At 40.6% G+C, this 16,026-nt stretch overlaps 1 protein-coding gene across 10 annotated transcripts in view; it reads right to left on the bottom strand.

The window, feature by feature from the left end:
* adgrb3 (adhesion G protein-coupled receptor B3) overlaps positions 1 to 14,714 on the bottom strand; it is a 113,152-nt gene extending 98,438 nt beyond the window's left edge. For 4 of the 10 annotated variants that reach the window (XM_053875157.1, XM_053875159.1, XM_053875152.1 and 1 more), the window contains exons 1-2: positions 14,113 to 14,709; positions 12,343 to 13,111 (exon numbers count right to left, since the gene is read on the bottom strand). In XM_053875157.1, the coding sequence (XP_053731132.1) occupies positions 12,343 to 13,096 (754 nt within the window). In that variant the 5' untranslated portion in view covers positions 13,097 to 13,111; positions 14,113 to 14,709. Of the gene's footprint in view, positions 1 to 12,342; positions 13,112 to 14,112 lie in introns of all 10 variants that reach the window. The other 6 variants (XM_053875161.1, XM_053875162.1, XM_053875153.1 and 3 more) reach the window with 4 other exon arrangements.
* Between the last annotated feature and the right edge of the window lie 1,312 nt (positions 14,715 to 16,026).

Below are 16,026 nucleotides of genomic sequence, written 5' to 3'. Positions count from 1 at the left end.
AGAAGCCCCCAAAAATAAATGAATTTAATGAAATTAATTCAGAGACAGCCAAAATTCACTTGAAAAATCTGGCTCAGGTGGTTGTCCTTACAGTGGGCATGTGAGTTTGAAGGGGTTGCAGGAGGCTGTTGAGAAGAGATGGAGGAGGCACCGTGCTGCGCTGATATTCCTGCCATCGACGTCAAAAGTCGCCCATAAATAGTATTTTATTTATTTATTCATATGTTTAACCAAGCTTTATGACAAAAGTCCTTAATTCACAGGCAGGTTTGTGTCAAATGCATGTCGGCATGTTCGCAGCAAACACAGACTGCTAAATTTAGCCACCGAAACAAACAATAATAACAAACAAACAATAATTGAAAGCATTGTTGCAGTGCTTTCAGCTAAATGGAGAATACAACCCCAGAATACTGATTCATAATAATACCGCAGCACAACATTATTTAAAATGAAAAATAATATGCAGATTTGAAAGCTCCATCTGCGTTACATAAGAGTTCCTGCCCGCGAGTGAGATCAAATGAGTTACTTCCGAGAGAACATTCAGCCAGCACAAGCAAATGTCATCTGCTTGTGACGGAGAGACATTCGGGGAGTATTGAACCATTCCATCCGTCAAATGACAAAGCTGCTCTATCTCCGAACTGCAATCAAATGAAATGACGTTCGGAAAAAAACACTTTCTTTTAACGCTGAAGGTATTCGAACATTTAACATTTCAAATCCACCTGTTTTTCAGGCTTTTTTTGCTTCTCAAAAACAGCTTATTCATGACTCACAACCCCAAAAGAGATTTTTGTCATCTAAAATTCCTTCCATGAGCTTGATCATCAGACGACTGCGTGTCGGCATTGCATTTTCATTGTCGGTGGAAATAACCTTTACAGCTTCATGATTTTACTTTTACTCATTTTGGAAATGGAAATGTGTGAAAACACAATTGAAAGTTTTACAAGTTTCTGCAAATGAATTAAACATGCGTGAACTTCACTTTGGTATTCCAAATGTGAAGAGCTGTTTGGGAAGATCTCAAACTGTGATGACCTGCGGGGAAGCTCCTCGGGGTGGATGAACATGCCAGTGTATTTTCAGCCCAAGTTCTGTTTAATCGTAATTTCTGGGTTGTTTACAACCAGATCTCCCCTTCATATCTACTGATGAATATGAAATAGATGATTAGCCTTTTGATTACATAGAATTATTATAAACACTCGGCTTGTAACCATAGAAACATGCCATTTATTTCACCAGTTGTCAAGTGGACTTTTGTAACTATCGCCTTCCATGTTGCATGTTGATGCATGCGTGTGTCAATGTTGAGTCAGTTGTGTAGAGGGAGGGTTAGAATTTTGTTGGTGGTGTCTTCACCAAAATTTTTTTATATTAAAAAAAAAGCAATAGAGAAACAATAAAAGCTGAGGGAAGGTGTTGATCAAAATACTATTCTTCAATCATGAGAAGTACTGTAGATCTCTCTCCAACCTGCAGTCGTCCTCTCTGTTCATATGTTGGGCCGGAATGCGCGACTTGAGTTCCGCAGGCAACCGACTTCAGTCATGAGGGTGTCTCTTTTGGGAATTTCCACATGCCGAAAACCACCATGTGCATGTCCACTGCTGGATATGTTTCATCATGTGAGATTTCATCTTTGAAAAGAGTTCATTTTTCTGAAGGCGTGGCGGCTCATATTTAAGCCAAGGTGGTGCGCCATCTTTGTTCATCTGTCGGACACTGTGACTGGTACTGTATGTATCGCCCCTTCTGTGACTCTGTGCTGTACTTACGATGCCTCGAAGCAGGCACCGTAATGGGAAAAACTTGTTCATTTGAGGCGCTATACGCACACCAAGAGCACCATCCTATGGCTAAACCCAAACCTTGTCTACGTGCATACAATCACTTGATGCATTCGGTATTAATATGTTAACAGCGTATATCTTGCTGGTGCAGGAATACCTTAATATCCCCACTGAAGTGCTGGAGTAGGTTTTCAGGGAGGGGACAGTCTGGGTCAGTGCTTCAGTGGCCCCAGCAACCGGAGAGCTCATTGACTCATTCATAGAAGCACCCACCCTGGTCCTTTGGATGCCATTCTAAAACAAATTGGGATCCATTAGTCTAAAGTAAGAGCCCCTGTACTAAAGTAGTCCTGCCTTGCCTAAAACCTCTTGCGATTTTTGATCCCTTCAATTCCAGCTTCATCACTCAATGTAAATATTTCTTTTTCATTTTTACAGTAAATAATTTTTAAGTAATTCTGTGCGGCTGGAAGATTTACTTGCCTTTGTACGGCAGTTCTTTGAACATGGGCATTTTTATTCTTAGTAACTCACGTCGTAAATTTAAATCCTGCAGGACTGCTTGAAAAATTAAAACCGTAATTCTTTGTCTAGAGAGAGAACGTGGTTTAAAAACTGCGTGAACCCAAACGCTGCAGAGGAGGTTGAATTATATACCTTATGATGTAGTTGTTCATTATTCTTTTAATGACGCTGTTCTTAAAAGGCTAGTGATGCCTCTCTTTGTTAAATGGCTCCAGCAGCATTTCATCAAACGTCACATCACACTTCAGTCGGTCAACAGTTTCCCAGCAGAATCCAGTTCTCTTCAGAACAATGGATGTGTTTCTAAATGGCTAGATGAGGCCCAGTGTTATCCAAGTGTGGAGCGGCTTCTAAAACCGATACTTGAATCACATGCCCTGCAGAAGGACCGAAAGTGAGAGCAGTTGGAGCCCCCTCAGGGGAGGAAAGGAGGATTTTGCATCCACTTTAGCACATCGCCAGTGTCTTTGAGTGACAGACTCATTTGCTAGGTTTGGTGGGTGGATGTTTATGCAAATTCCTCTCCTTCGTGGGCTGAAATAGCCATCCAGTGACAGGCCCGAACCAACTGGGTTGTAATGCATGAACATGTGAAAAGGAGGCTTGAAAATGATGCATAATTTGCATTAGCATATCTGCCAGCGAGGGGTGAAGGTTGGATACAATTTGGAACATCGAATCATCCCACGGAAAGTTGGAGTATAATTTGCTTAGCTCGTCAAAAAAAAAAAGCAAACCTGTGTGGCTCTTTGGAAGAAACCGCCGTGTTTATTCCAACACGGAGGGATTAACACCAGACTGGGAAGTCGGCAGAATCCTCCCTCCAAAAGGAATATTCACATGAGCATAATAATAACTCTCTTTTGGGCTGTGAAGCAGAGAGACTGAAACTTCATCTCCTGCTGCATTCTGGTCGTCCACAATGAAAACCAGTTGATCGTGTTCTTTCTATTGTGCTGGAATGAGAGTGCAGTTTTTATTTTCAAGAGAGGAAATCAGAAATGGGGGTGAGTGATGAATTATGCATAGAATGCGAGTCAACACAGCTAATTTGTGTAATAAGAAGACAGTGCCTATCCATAGAGACTCATTACCTGTTAGTATTCTTATTGAAGCCTTTTGAAGCTGGAAGCTTCACCGCTGGGTGCTCTGATGGACTTAAAAATGACAGCAAGCTATATGGACGACTGCCATTGACGGATGAACATCTCGATCTGTCAGCGATGAGGCTTTGAAATGAGCATCAGAAATAATCGTGCACTTATGATAACATGAGATGAAAAGGATGGTTCAGATATGGATCAAGTTTAAGTACATATTTTAACATGGTGGCGTTTGAAGGTTTCCTCTTAAATCATGTGGGTATTTTCACGACTTGGTTTTCTAAATATAAAAATTATTTAATTTATTACTATTTCTTATTGACCTTAGAATGTAACAACTCTGTGAGTAAACATGAATTTATTTACTTTTTGTGACTGTTTTTGACAGAAGCCACAGCTACATTTATAGTTTCTAGACATGAACTGTAGTAAAGTTTTGCGTCTGATAGGTTGAAAGTGATGGGTCGAAAATGTTTCACAAAACAGTGTCCTAATTTTCAGATGCCACTAGATGGCAGTCTCTGCTGTAGAATCTTTAGCCATTTAAAAACAGTTTAAATGAAACTTCCCATGACACTAAGACAAAGTGCTCTATGAGAATTAGAAGTGAGCTATGAAAAATAGGACACTGTTTCATGAAACCTCATGATTAGCGATTTTTTTTCCTTCTAAATTTGTCTGAAAATGTGACATTTATCTTTTATTTTCAAGGATTTCAGATTATTTGTTTGCACACATCATCTGGATTGTATACGCTGGAACTTTATGGCCCGCAAAATACTTAAATAAGTTTCAGAAAGAGACCGTTCAATTGATACATGGATAAGGTCAAATACTTTTTGAATGCCAAAAATATGCTAATTTATCATGGAGCACAGTGAATTTCAAAAGCAAGTCGCGATCAAAAACGTCTTCACACCTGTTACCATTCATCAAACACATCAAATCTTCAAAGCGCCGCAATTTTAACATTCCATCTGACGACAATGAGATTTGTGGCGCCGTGCTGGCTCTTCGTGACATGTGAGTGGAATAAGAGCTCTACTGCTAAACCAGCCAGTCTCTTGCATGTGAGGAGGAATTTATGAGTCGAGGCTGGAGTCAGTGGAGTCTGGATGTGGAGGCACAAATCTGCCACTTTTCCGAATGTGCATGCTTGCTGATAAATTTCAATAGAGCCATCTGTACTGTCTGTAACACTAGTCTGAAGATTCTCAGCACAACTCGCATGTTGAACACCACAGAACGTACATTGTACATTTATTTAAATTAATATTAGTTTGATTTAAATGAAGCAGAACACTTCAGTTTTTTTGAATCAGAAGGATAGGCATACAAGTTAAAGCATTCCAAAAATATTCCAAAATAAATAAGTAAATGGATACATTAAAAACGTTTTCCCAAAGCTTTAGTCGGTTATGCTCAACTGTGCGACAAGTTAGTTCAATTAGCAACATAGCAGCGACATTTATACCTTTGAATGTGATAAGTGACTGCAGACAATCCCAGTTGACATGAGATAATAAGCAGGGAAGACCCAGGAGACATCACCAGTCCATCACAGAATGATGAGACAAACTCTATTAACACTTGCGATCTTTCCTGACGGCAATTTCAAATCTCAAATCATCAAGTGCTTGGTTTGTAGGGTAGCACACAACGCCTGTGTGCAATGGGAGAGCAAACAGACTTCAAACAAAGATCCCCCTCTGAGATTTGAACCAAATATAGCACGCTTAAAAAAAAAAATGATAATGAAACATCGCTGAGGACTTGAAAATTAAGGCACAGTGTTGGGAGCTTTGTAGAAAAACATGTCAAAGTTTAGGAGGAATACAGATTGGATGTAGTGACAAAATAAAATTTAAGTTGAAGCTTGGAAATAAGAAAAAAAATACTGTTTTATGGTGCCATTGAATGCATCTTCCATGGCAGTCATGACAAAAATTATCTTCATATCAATTTCATTGAAGAAGCAAAACATCTCCTCTCAATGTCCAACTTTTTTTATATAAATATGAGCCCAAACCGTAGCATTCATACATCACTTCTGTCAGTCTGTCAGTATGTTCGAACAACCATGGATTTCTGAGCTCAAAACATATCTTTCAAAACTCCTATTACTATTTGACATGCCACCATATCATGTATTCCTTTTATACAGTCCTTGCTATGCTTAATAAAAGCCACGCCAAGGCCCATGTGGGGGGATATTTATACTTAATCACATCATACAACTTTAATGCCATGAAAAACACGACTGTTCCCAAAGAGAATTTCCCAATCCTGATATTCCAAGTCTTTTGAGAGCGACTTCAAACATGTGTCCTTTTTCTGCTGACTTAAATAGCAGTGAAATGGTCTTGACAAATGTCCGCTCCTTTTTTCAATACTTCATTCATGTTTTTGTTTCCTGCCAAGTTGTGCCATAGTTATCGACCAAAACAAAGCAGCCCTGCATTGTCTCAATAGAAAGCTATTTATCTGCGAGCGGCACCAGCCCAAAATGAACAAGAAAATTGGGTCACCAGGCAATCACTCAAGATATGATCTTCCATCAGAAAAGTGCCGCTTTAGTTCCGTCTGGGACTCTAACGTACAAACTTTTGCTATCAGGCTGCAGTGCGAAGCAGTGTTCTCCCCTCAGGCTTCACCATAAAACTCCAGAAATGCATCCACATTCAAGAATGGGTATAAACAAACTGCTCATATATTAACTATTATGACTTTTAGTCAGCAAATTCTGAATATGTGTTGGTAGAGAATGTTTTCAATACACAATGTGGTATATATATATATATATATATATATATATATATATATATATATATACACAATTACTAAAATGTACTGGTGTCATATCTTGATTTTAAAAAGAAAAAAACTACTATTTTAGTATTATTATTGTATTGTATAATATATATAATATAATTATCTTATTGTTTAGGAGAAGGTGGTTGCCCATACATGCTAAAACGTCACCACAGGCGTGTGGATATGGTGCTTAAATGAGGAAATGAATGATGTCCCGACATGCTAAGATAAAACAAAGGGATTTGTTGCTGAGCTCGGCGCTCTCCTTCACTGAATCGGAACTAAAATGGCCTCCAAGTGTACTGAACAATGGGGGTGAGCATAATGTGGTGAGACTACTGAGTGACTTGACTGAAATCCAAAGTGAATAAAAGCCCTCACTATGTAAGGCAGCGAGGCTGAGCCGCTGCTGCGCGCAGGGCTTTGGCGGGTGACAGTACATCGAATCGCTTTGCGCACATTTCATTTGCCAATAAAATCTTATTGCCGTTTTCCACATGCCGTGATCAGCGAAGTCACAAACCATAATGTTCAAGTCGCATGTGCCGCTGCGGAAGCAAGTGTCCGGATTTAAAAAAAAAAAAAAAAGATCCATCAGCATTACATTACATTACCCTCTTTTTCTTTTCCTCTGATTCCAGCCTGTTGGATGGAATGCACATGAACAATTCGACATTTTGAACATATTGCATGTTACAGTCAAATTATTGTCCATAAGCGGAAATAATGTCCTCTCAAGTGGAAACCGAATGACCCAGGCTTGAATTTGTGATGTCATAGTCACTTCTAATCCTCTTCTTGAGCTAACAACACATTTTTTAAACCCCTCTTTGTGGATCCATTAAATATTTATTTGAATATTTTACATACTTATAAGCCTCAGCTCTTTGCAAGCTTATCAGATTTGAAGGAAATTATAAACTCCTTATCTCCCGCAGGCATCTGACATTTGTCAGCGCGCCGTTTGTCTTCCTTTCTTCTAGATATCAAAAAGTCTGTGATAACGTCGCTATAGTAAGTTTGAAATACCGGTAGATGAAAAGACACTATCTTAGTCAATAAAAAAAAAATAAAAAAAACTCCACAATGCAATAACAATATCATGGTTGGGCTTCAACATTGTGCCACATATTTAACTTTAATTCATAAAATATAATGATAATGATACTGACTTCACCCTTCTGCATTTCATTTTCAATCGATAAAATATTTATAAAATATATATTTTTGTATAATTTTCATCACTTGAAGATCACTTTTTTTCTGCTTGTCTGAATCACTTTCATCCCACCATAGTACCACTGTAGTTCTTGTGGTGTAGCTTGCCAAAACAGTCAGTTTGAAATGTTGCAAAATTATTGCAGTGACCGCTGTCGCATGATGTTTGGGCTCCATAAAAGGGCACTTGCCCTGCAGATGGTAGTGTATGTAACGTGTCTGTCCAGATGCAACTCTTGTTTTAGCTTGACATCAAAGCAAACCGTTCATTTTCTGTCCTCGTGTTACGGGGTGCTCGATGGTGGCGCCAACCCGAGCTGATGTCTCGAACCCATCAGAGGCTCTTAAGCAATGGAATCATTCTAAAGTTCATTAATGATAGACTCATACTGACATTATTATTGTATGACATAAATGTTTATTTGTTTTCTGTTTTTTATTAACACACCAACCAGGTCAGACCACCAACAAGTTTCCATCCCCATTAACTGTTGGAGCCAAAATTCCATCACTCATGTCTCATATAAACATTTCTTTCCATGAGGACATTTTCCATTCAAGGTGTATTTAGAACTGGTCAACTGGTCGCCATGTGCATCCATGTGACCGCAAACCTTTTCCTGAATGAAAACAACTGTTTCCTTTGTGACATATACTCGTGAATGAAACCACTGTTTCAAACCTAAGGTCTCCATGCCAACCTTTTTCCCCTAAAAAATGCATTTAAAAATGGCATAAATCTATCTGTCTGGTATTCAAGGAATATGACAAAACAATTTGCTATACTATAATTAAATATACATTGTGGAGTGTTCATTTTTTTTCTAGATTTGGGTCATGGATGGGACTCCTTTCACCATCAATACACTGGCAGTCGATTTGTCCGCTCAGATTTTTTGGGTGGCATGTCGCAAACCTCCTCGCCTGCCACTCAACTAACAGAACATATGCATCCACAATTAGCCAATGCAAACTCCGACAGGGAAGTGACAGAGGTATAAATGTAACTGACAAAGCAATCCTTCTCCGAGACACCCTCAGAGGCTAATTACATTTTAGAGCTATGGCTTCCTAACTTGGCCAATGGCTTAAGAGGACTGCTATCCCTCACCAAATTAAGAGTGATGCTTTGAGCCTTATAATTAAAACCTGGTCGGCTTCTGCAAACAATGAGCGCGCGACACACTCGGTGCCAAGAGCAGCCGAGCAGCCTGAATGACAGACAAGACAAAGGAGTTTATTGCCAAGTCCCATTGGTGCGGATGGTTGAGGGAAGAAAAAAAGTCTGTTGTTGATCAAGTGAAAGGAAAAATATATCGGAATTAGACTACATTCATCGCAGCTGGTTCAATGTTTAATTGTTAAATTTAAACAGCCTAAAGAGGGAGTCTGAAGTGAATATTTCAGTTGGGCTTTTCATAGGGCAGCTGTTCTAAAAACGGTTGTGGTGCAACACGAGGATGCAGGATTGACTATATTTGTGTGGCATAAGAAATGTCAGCGAACCTACCACAAGTGGGAGGAGACAATCCACTGTGTATGACATTGCTTCATGCACGTGCTACACAACCTCCCAACAGCCACGACCAACCAGACAAAGTGCATTGAAGGTGGCTGTCAGATAAAATGAATTGGACGAGGGGGTCGAGTTTAATATTGTGTATGTGGAGGCACGATATTCAATCAAGTCAGTGTCACGGTTCAGTGCCACAAATGTTGCCATCTCCTGAAAAGCCCTGGTAAGGTTTACCGATGTTACGTATTCAGACTTAAAAGCTGAGGTCATTTGTACTCCACCCCAGGACCAGAGGCAAAACTAATCCACTCCGAATAGTGCTTAACTCTCCCGCATCAATTTTGTAGCCGCATGATATACAGTAGCTGGATCCCACTCCTTATTACAATGTAACAACCAGTGACATTTTCCAAACATATTTGGATGAATCATTACTCCAGAAGCAATGGACTGTCTTTTTAAAGTGATGCTTAGATAATGAGAAACAGTATATGGTACGCAAAGATGCAAAGTATAAATAGACAAACGCATCCGCATTCACATCCTTTGAAGGCAGAACACATCACCAGGACGTCACACGGCTAACACAGACACTCATTCACCTATTGGCAGTCTGGAGTCATCAGTCTCTGACACGTGCAGCGAGAAGGGATGGAATCTGACATAAAAGCTGATCGCACATGCAAAAAAAAAAGGAAAAAGAGAGCGGAATATGCCAGGCTGCCACGCTACGAGCCTTTACAACTTTTATGCTTGAAATGGGAAAATATGATAAAAATACAACTGCATAAATGAGTCATCCGACAGGAACATCTGTGTAGGATTTTATTTTCTCACCGAGGGTTTTCCAAATGCCGTGGCATCAAGGAACAGGGCAGTCTTTTGTGTCGAGTAATCACCTTAAACAGTTAAGAGCTTTAACCTTTGCAATGTTGTCGAGTCTGCATTAGAAAGTGGTGTATTTCTGAGGCTGGGCGCAAGCTACCGCTATTTTTTCCCCCCCCTTCCTCCACCCTCCCTTCTTTTAAGACGTCTGAATCCGGAAGTGAGAGCATCAAAGAAAGGTGATTTTATCAAACGCGCCCTTGTCATCTGGTCGCGTTTACGCTTTATTCTTCACGAAGAACACCCACTCTGTCTGTGTGATGCCACCGGGAGACACGGTGCTCTTTTAAACCCAGTGGTGATCTCCCCGTTATCCAGATGAAAACGGATTTATTCAAACCTCCCATCAACTGACCCTATAAATAGACGCTTGTGGAAAATCTTCTGAGAGGGGGGAAAAAAAATAAGCTGTGCTCTTAAGCTGTTATTAACATGCCGATAGGAAAAAAAAAAAAAAAGTCAAATGTTGTTTTGGAACAGGGAATTCCAGTTGGCCAGCAAGGTTTGGGAGTTAAACATGTAAAATCAGTGTTTAGATTACAAAACATATTTGAGGAAAAGTCCAAATTTGGCTAGCCAGACTTTGGCTTTATTATGTTTATTCTCTAGTTTTTTTGCTTTCTGTCTGTCTGTCTGCATAATAACTATCAGGTTACATAAAATTGAACTATTGGTCACAGAGCAGATATAATTTTAGCTTCAGAATGCCATCTGGATCCAGTAGACTCGCACTTACTTGGGTTCCACGAGATTGTGTCAGCGAGTTCTGGGACGTTCATCCGAATTGAATTCTATATTAATGATATTTCAAATGCAAAAAACGGGGCAAATGTTGTGTAGAAATCCCACTACTGATGGAAGTCTGCGCTCTCCGAGTGCTTTTCTAGCGGAGTACTACTATCGGAATCATTTTGCTGCTTTGGATTCTTACTAGAAAGCTGTGGACAAATCTGGCTGTGCGATCAGTTAAAGCTAAGGATTGGGAATAAACTCACATGAGCATCAACACACAATATTGCTTGCGGTAATGAACGCAACAAAGAACCAAAAATAAAAAAATATAGGGCTAGGAAACATGGGCGACACACCTTCATCCTCTGTAATCTTACATACATCCTGCTTGCTATATCTAAGAAGCGGGCAACGACTACCTTCTCTAGGGAAAACCCTTTAAAGCCACAACAAGTCATAAACAAGTTATTTCTTCTTCAGGTGCTATCCCTCCTCCAGGGCTGCTATCCTTCTTTCACCAGGTTTCCAACGATCAGTGTACGACTTGAAAAGAAATATACTACTTGCTCTTCCTCAGAATGGCATCCTCAACAACCAGCCCACCAAGTCTGGAGCGCATCTATAGTGCACTTCCTTTTACAGCAATATCTTCATTTGTCGCACTACTTCTGAATTCTACCATAAATGTTTAATTCCTGGAAAGTAGCGAGACGCCAGCAGTCTGAACTCCTCATTGCAAAAAGTCTGGATTAAGTGTTATACGACGTGTGTCTTTAAGTGCGGCTGCCGAGCATGACTAATTGTGATATAGCATGTGTGGGCTGAGATCATGAGTCAACATGAAGCTGGAGGTTTGAATTTAAAGGAAAAGAGATACATGTTTTCCCGGCGCCAATTACTGCGACTTCTATTTCGGCGCCACAATGGTCCGTTACTCGTGCGCTATCATTAGTCTCCCCAAACAAGAATCGCTGGAGACGTTACTTTCAGTTCAGTGTGCTGTGATAAATGCCACTCCTTCATGCCTGGCGCACATCAACCCCCAGACGCCAAACATGTTGCTCTGTGTCACTCAAATTTATCCGTTCAAATCAGAGCAGATATATGTCAAGCCGATCTTTGTCACACTGAAAGACCTACACAAATAGGAAACAAAACCTTGTCTCCGTGCGCCGTTGTGAATACCAGCAGGACGACCCTGTCGAGGCTATTTACTTTTGAACCACTGAACAATCCGAATATGTGTTGCATTGCTCTATAGAGACGACATGAATCACTTAAATTTGGAATCCATTTGAAGCCAGATTCATACCCGACTCCTATACTGCATCTAGGAAATCACAGTTTAAAGATGACACCTATGTGGATGTGTACAAACACATGATTATGTCTAGGTTTGCAGCCATTTTAACTCTGCTGATGTGTACTAAAACAGCCATTTTAAATTGACAGCAATGAGATTTGACTCCAAACCAAATGAAAAAAAAACAAACCCTTTTACAAATATGAGTCCTCGCTGGTGTGGTCTTTTTATAACCCCCTCCCAACTCCTCAAGCAGCTCACGGAGGACACTTTTAGAATCGACAATTCTACATAATCTATGTGTGCTCTTTGTTTCATGGGCCATCACTCTTAAAACATGCAGTAAGGGCAGAGAAAGGGAGGGACTGACGTGCATTTGGACTCAGGAGATCTCTATCTGTTCACACACGTCAGCACAGAGGAGGAAGATGACAGCATACTCACCTTCTTTCGGAGGTCTTTTCACTTCTGCACTCAGGTTGCAGACCTGGCCGGCTTGCAGCTGAGGTGACAAGCACCCTTCCGTTTGGGAATTTAAGGGTAAAACCACATTGTTGAGCATCAGCATGCTCTCTGATTCCCCGTCACCTAAATGCTGAGGACAAGTGCATTTTGTGTACACGATCCCACAGGTCTCCACTGTCCCCTTCTCTAATTTCAGGCAGTTTTCCAGCCATGTGCAAAGCACCTGACACCCAAACTGGCTCGGACTGGCCTTGTTGAACACCAGAAACTCCACGATAGACTTCTCCTCCTCGTCCAGCTTCTGTGGCGTCAATCCGTTGTAGTCGTAAGGGAAAACTCTCCGCAGTTGGACGAAATTCTTGTCGTACAGTAAAAACACATAAATATTCTTGGAGTCGCACAGGTACACTATAGACTCGTTGACCTTCAGCAGCTCGTTGATCTTCTCGTGTGAGTAATGGTCAAACTGATAGGCAAGCAACGAATACTCAGAGCAGCTCAAGTCACGTTTGTATAGCTTCAGGTAGATGCTGTATTTGGTTGGGTCTGGGTTCTCCAGCGTCCATGTACAGTTTGTGTAGTTCTTAGGGAACATCTCAGTCACAGAGTACGATCCGTAGATGACCCCCTTCACCAGAGTGGAACACCAATAATCTTGGGCACCAGTTAATCCAAACATAACCAGAAGATAGGTGGAAAATATATAAATCAACAGGTTTCGAACAGCCTTCATCCTATGACATTTGGCCTGCAATGAAAAAATGAAATTCATTAAAAACGAGGACATGTTTTTCGATGGAAATTCACCATGCAAGCACGTTCACCTCAGCACCTGCCTTCCTTATCCCCAGCCTGCCTTCTCCGTGACTTTACTTTGTGCAAACATTGCCACCTTGTGGCTACTGCGGACGCTTTTTTTTTTTTTTTTTTTTAATATTTTCTATTAAAAAGATATTTGGATGGGGTGGAGGAAGGAATAATGGGAGTCATTTAGACATCATTAATTGGGTCGGTATGATCCCTGGAGGTATGGAAATATATCACAAGAGAGGGCGTCAAGTTCAATGGCATTTTTACGCATTGACAGAAATGTTATTTTTTTCGTGGATAGGAACGTGTCATTTTGACTTTTTAAATAATGACCAGTCGAAGGGGTTTCTCTTTTTGGGGGGACTGGTATGAGAGTCTCTGCGCGGTTTTCTATCCGCTAACAAGCTTTGAGATATCAGACGGTGCAATTTGATAAAAAGCAAGTGAGTGCGCAAGTGTGTGTTCGCGTGCGCACATGTGTGTGTGTGAGAGAGCGAGAGACACCGAGGGAAGGAGAGGGAGGGAGGATGCAATGCGATGTCCTGATTGCTTTAATCCTACAGGCAATGCAGCTGTGAGCAGTGTCAAAGCCGAACATGCGTGTGTGCGTGTGTGTTTATGTAGGCGTACGGACCCCACTGCAGCAGTCAGGAGAATAACCACCATTTCTACTCTTAAGTTGAGCGGAACAAACTGGCCATCGCGCCACTTCGGGGCATTTTCTACGTTGAAATGTGCGGTCGTGAGTCAATCCGACTCGATAGTCGATGGGTTCTATTCTATCGTCAGTGGTGTACAGTAAGACTAAACACACGGTGCTGAATAAATCCAAACGATCGTGTGCGCAATGACGCGTCGTACTTAAAAGTGGCATTCGGGTTAACTTTAAGTGATCGATGTCGCGGCATCATGCATCGACAAACATTGAGATATTCTTACCTTACACCCAGAAGCTATGGCTATTTTCCCAATATATACCACATCCTTTTATAAACAAATTCTGCAGCCCTCCAGTGAATCGATACTCTCCATCTCCGACGACACAAGTCCGGCGCAACAAGATGGTTCGGTGGGTGAAAATGCGTTACACTCCGCTCAATCCCCCCCAACAGGGCTCCTCTTCTTCTGGGGTTTTGCCCATCAAAACCAAGCTCGAAACATGATAGGAAAAAAAAACCCACTGCTGATTTAGGGAAAAAAAACAACAACTGACGAAACCAAAATCTTCCAGAGACGATTCTTCTTTCCTGGGTTGAATGGATCCCTCCGTCTGCGTGTCCTCACCAGTCCAAAAAGAGAGAAAAGAGATCCGTGGTGGATGGATGTGAGATGCTGGGGGAGACCAGAGAGAGAAATAGAGGGGTCTTTGCTGAATGCTCGCAGAGCTCCAGGAGCAGCAGGCTGCAATATCACGTCACACTCTCAGCCGCTAAGATAAAGCACGTACGTCCTCTTCTTCCTCCTGCTGCTGCGTCTGGCAGCAACACCACTTTCTTCCCTTCTCCGCCCTCTTTTCCCCCAATTCTGCCTCCACTTCAGTCTAAAAGGTCTCCCCCCTGAACAGGACGTATATCGCGGGTTGGAGTAAGGGCTTTTATTGTAAGATAATAAATGTTGATTCCGCTCTTCGTCAGTGGAACCCGCAACCTTCCTGGTGTATTTGGTGATGATTCCGACTCATGATCGGTGACAGCCGCTGCTATGACTCCTTGTCTGCTCGACGTCCCGCTGTTTTCTCACTGGAATGCGCGTTTATGGGGCAACTTCAGACGGATTATGGAAAGTTTTCCTCAGTTCGCACCTGACAGGTGTTCCTCTGACGCTGGAGTGCTCCCCAGGAGACCTTTCAGTCCTTATTGGAAATAACTCTTGACATCATTTTCCCCGGATTGTGTGGTTTTTTTTTTTTGTTTTTTTTTTTGTTCTAGCTGTATGTATTTTCACCTATTTCAATTTGTGTTGCAAGACTAAATAAATAAATAAATTGTTTACAATAATCACCTGAAACATTTATAATATTTTTTATATAGATCAAGGCAACACATTCAAATATATATATATATATATATATATATATATATATATATATATATATATATATATATATATATATATATATATATATATATATATATATATATATATATATATATATATATATATATATATACATTTTTTGGTCTGATTATCATCATCATCATCATCATCATCGTCATCATCAGCTCTTGTTGTTAGTCATCTCTCAATGATGCAATGTGTCCTCTCTACAATCATTACAGTTCAGTTAACACTCCACATTTGAAACGCACAAAGATGTCATTTATAAAGCTGTACTCGGGTTGGAAAACTGATATTATGAGCGGTCATTTATTTATTTAATAAATAAAATATTTTATCCACCCACAATGTGCTATACTGCATGTAAAGACAATTCATTGTGTTGTGTTTAGGCATGGATATTTACATTTGAAAAAAAGTGTTCTGCGGAAAAAAGCAGAAATGTTCTGCGTCAGAGTCACAAATGCTTCACTTTTTTTTCATTAAAAACTGACCCACCAAATACAGTTTATTTTCTTTCGCAGAGACAAAAGAATGTTTCATCTGAATTATTTCTGCTAACTAATGCTTGTTGCACAAAATATATTTGCTCTCTAATGTTACAAAATACAGAAACCTTTCTTTAAAAGTCAAGCTGAGGGTTGCTGCGGACTCATATCTGTAGAAACCTTTAGAAGAAAAGAAAAAAGACACCTCTGCCTTGGGAACGTCCTGCAGATGCACATAATCAGGACAGGTTTACCAGAAAGAACAATTTACTTTTCATTGTCTAGAAAACAGCGTCATGTGTTTCTA

This window comes from Synchiropus splendidus, chromosome 9 (assembly GCF_027744825.2).
Source record: "Synchiropus splendidus isolate RoL2022-P1 chromosome 9, RoL_Sspl_1.0, whole genome shotgun sequence".
NCBI lineage: Eukaryota > Metazoa > Chordata > Actinopteri > Syngnathiformes > Callionymidae > Synchiropus > Synchiropus splendidus.
Note: the sequence above shows the minus strand (reverse complement) of the source record. Positions and strands in the feature narration are given on the sequence as shown.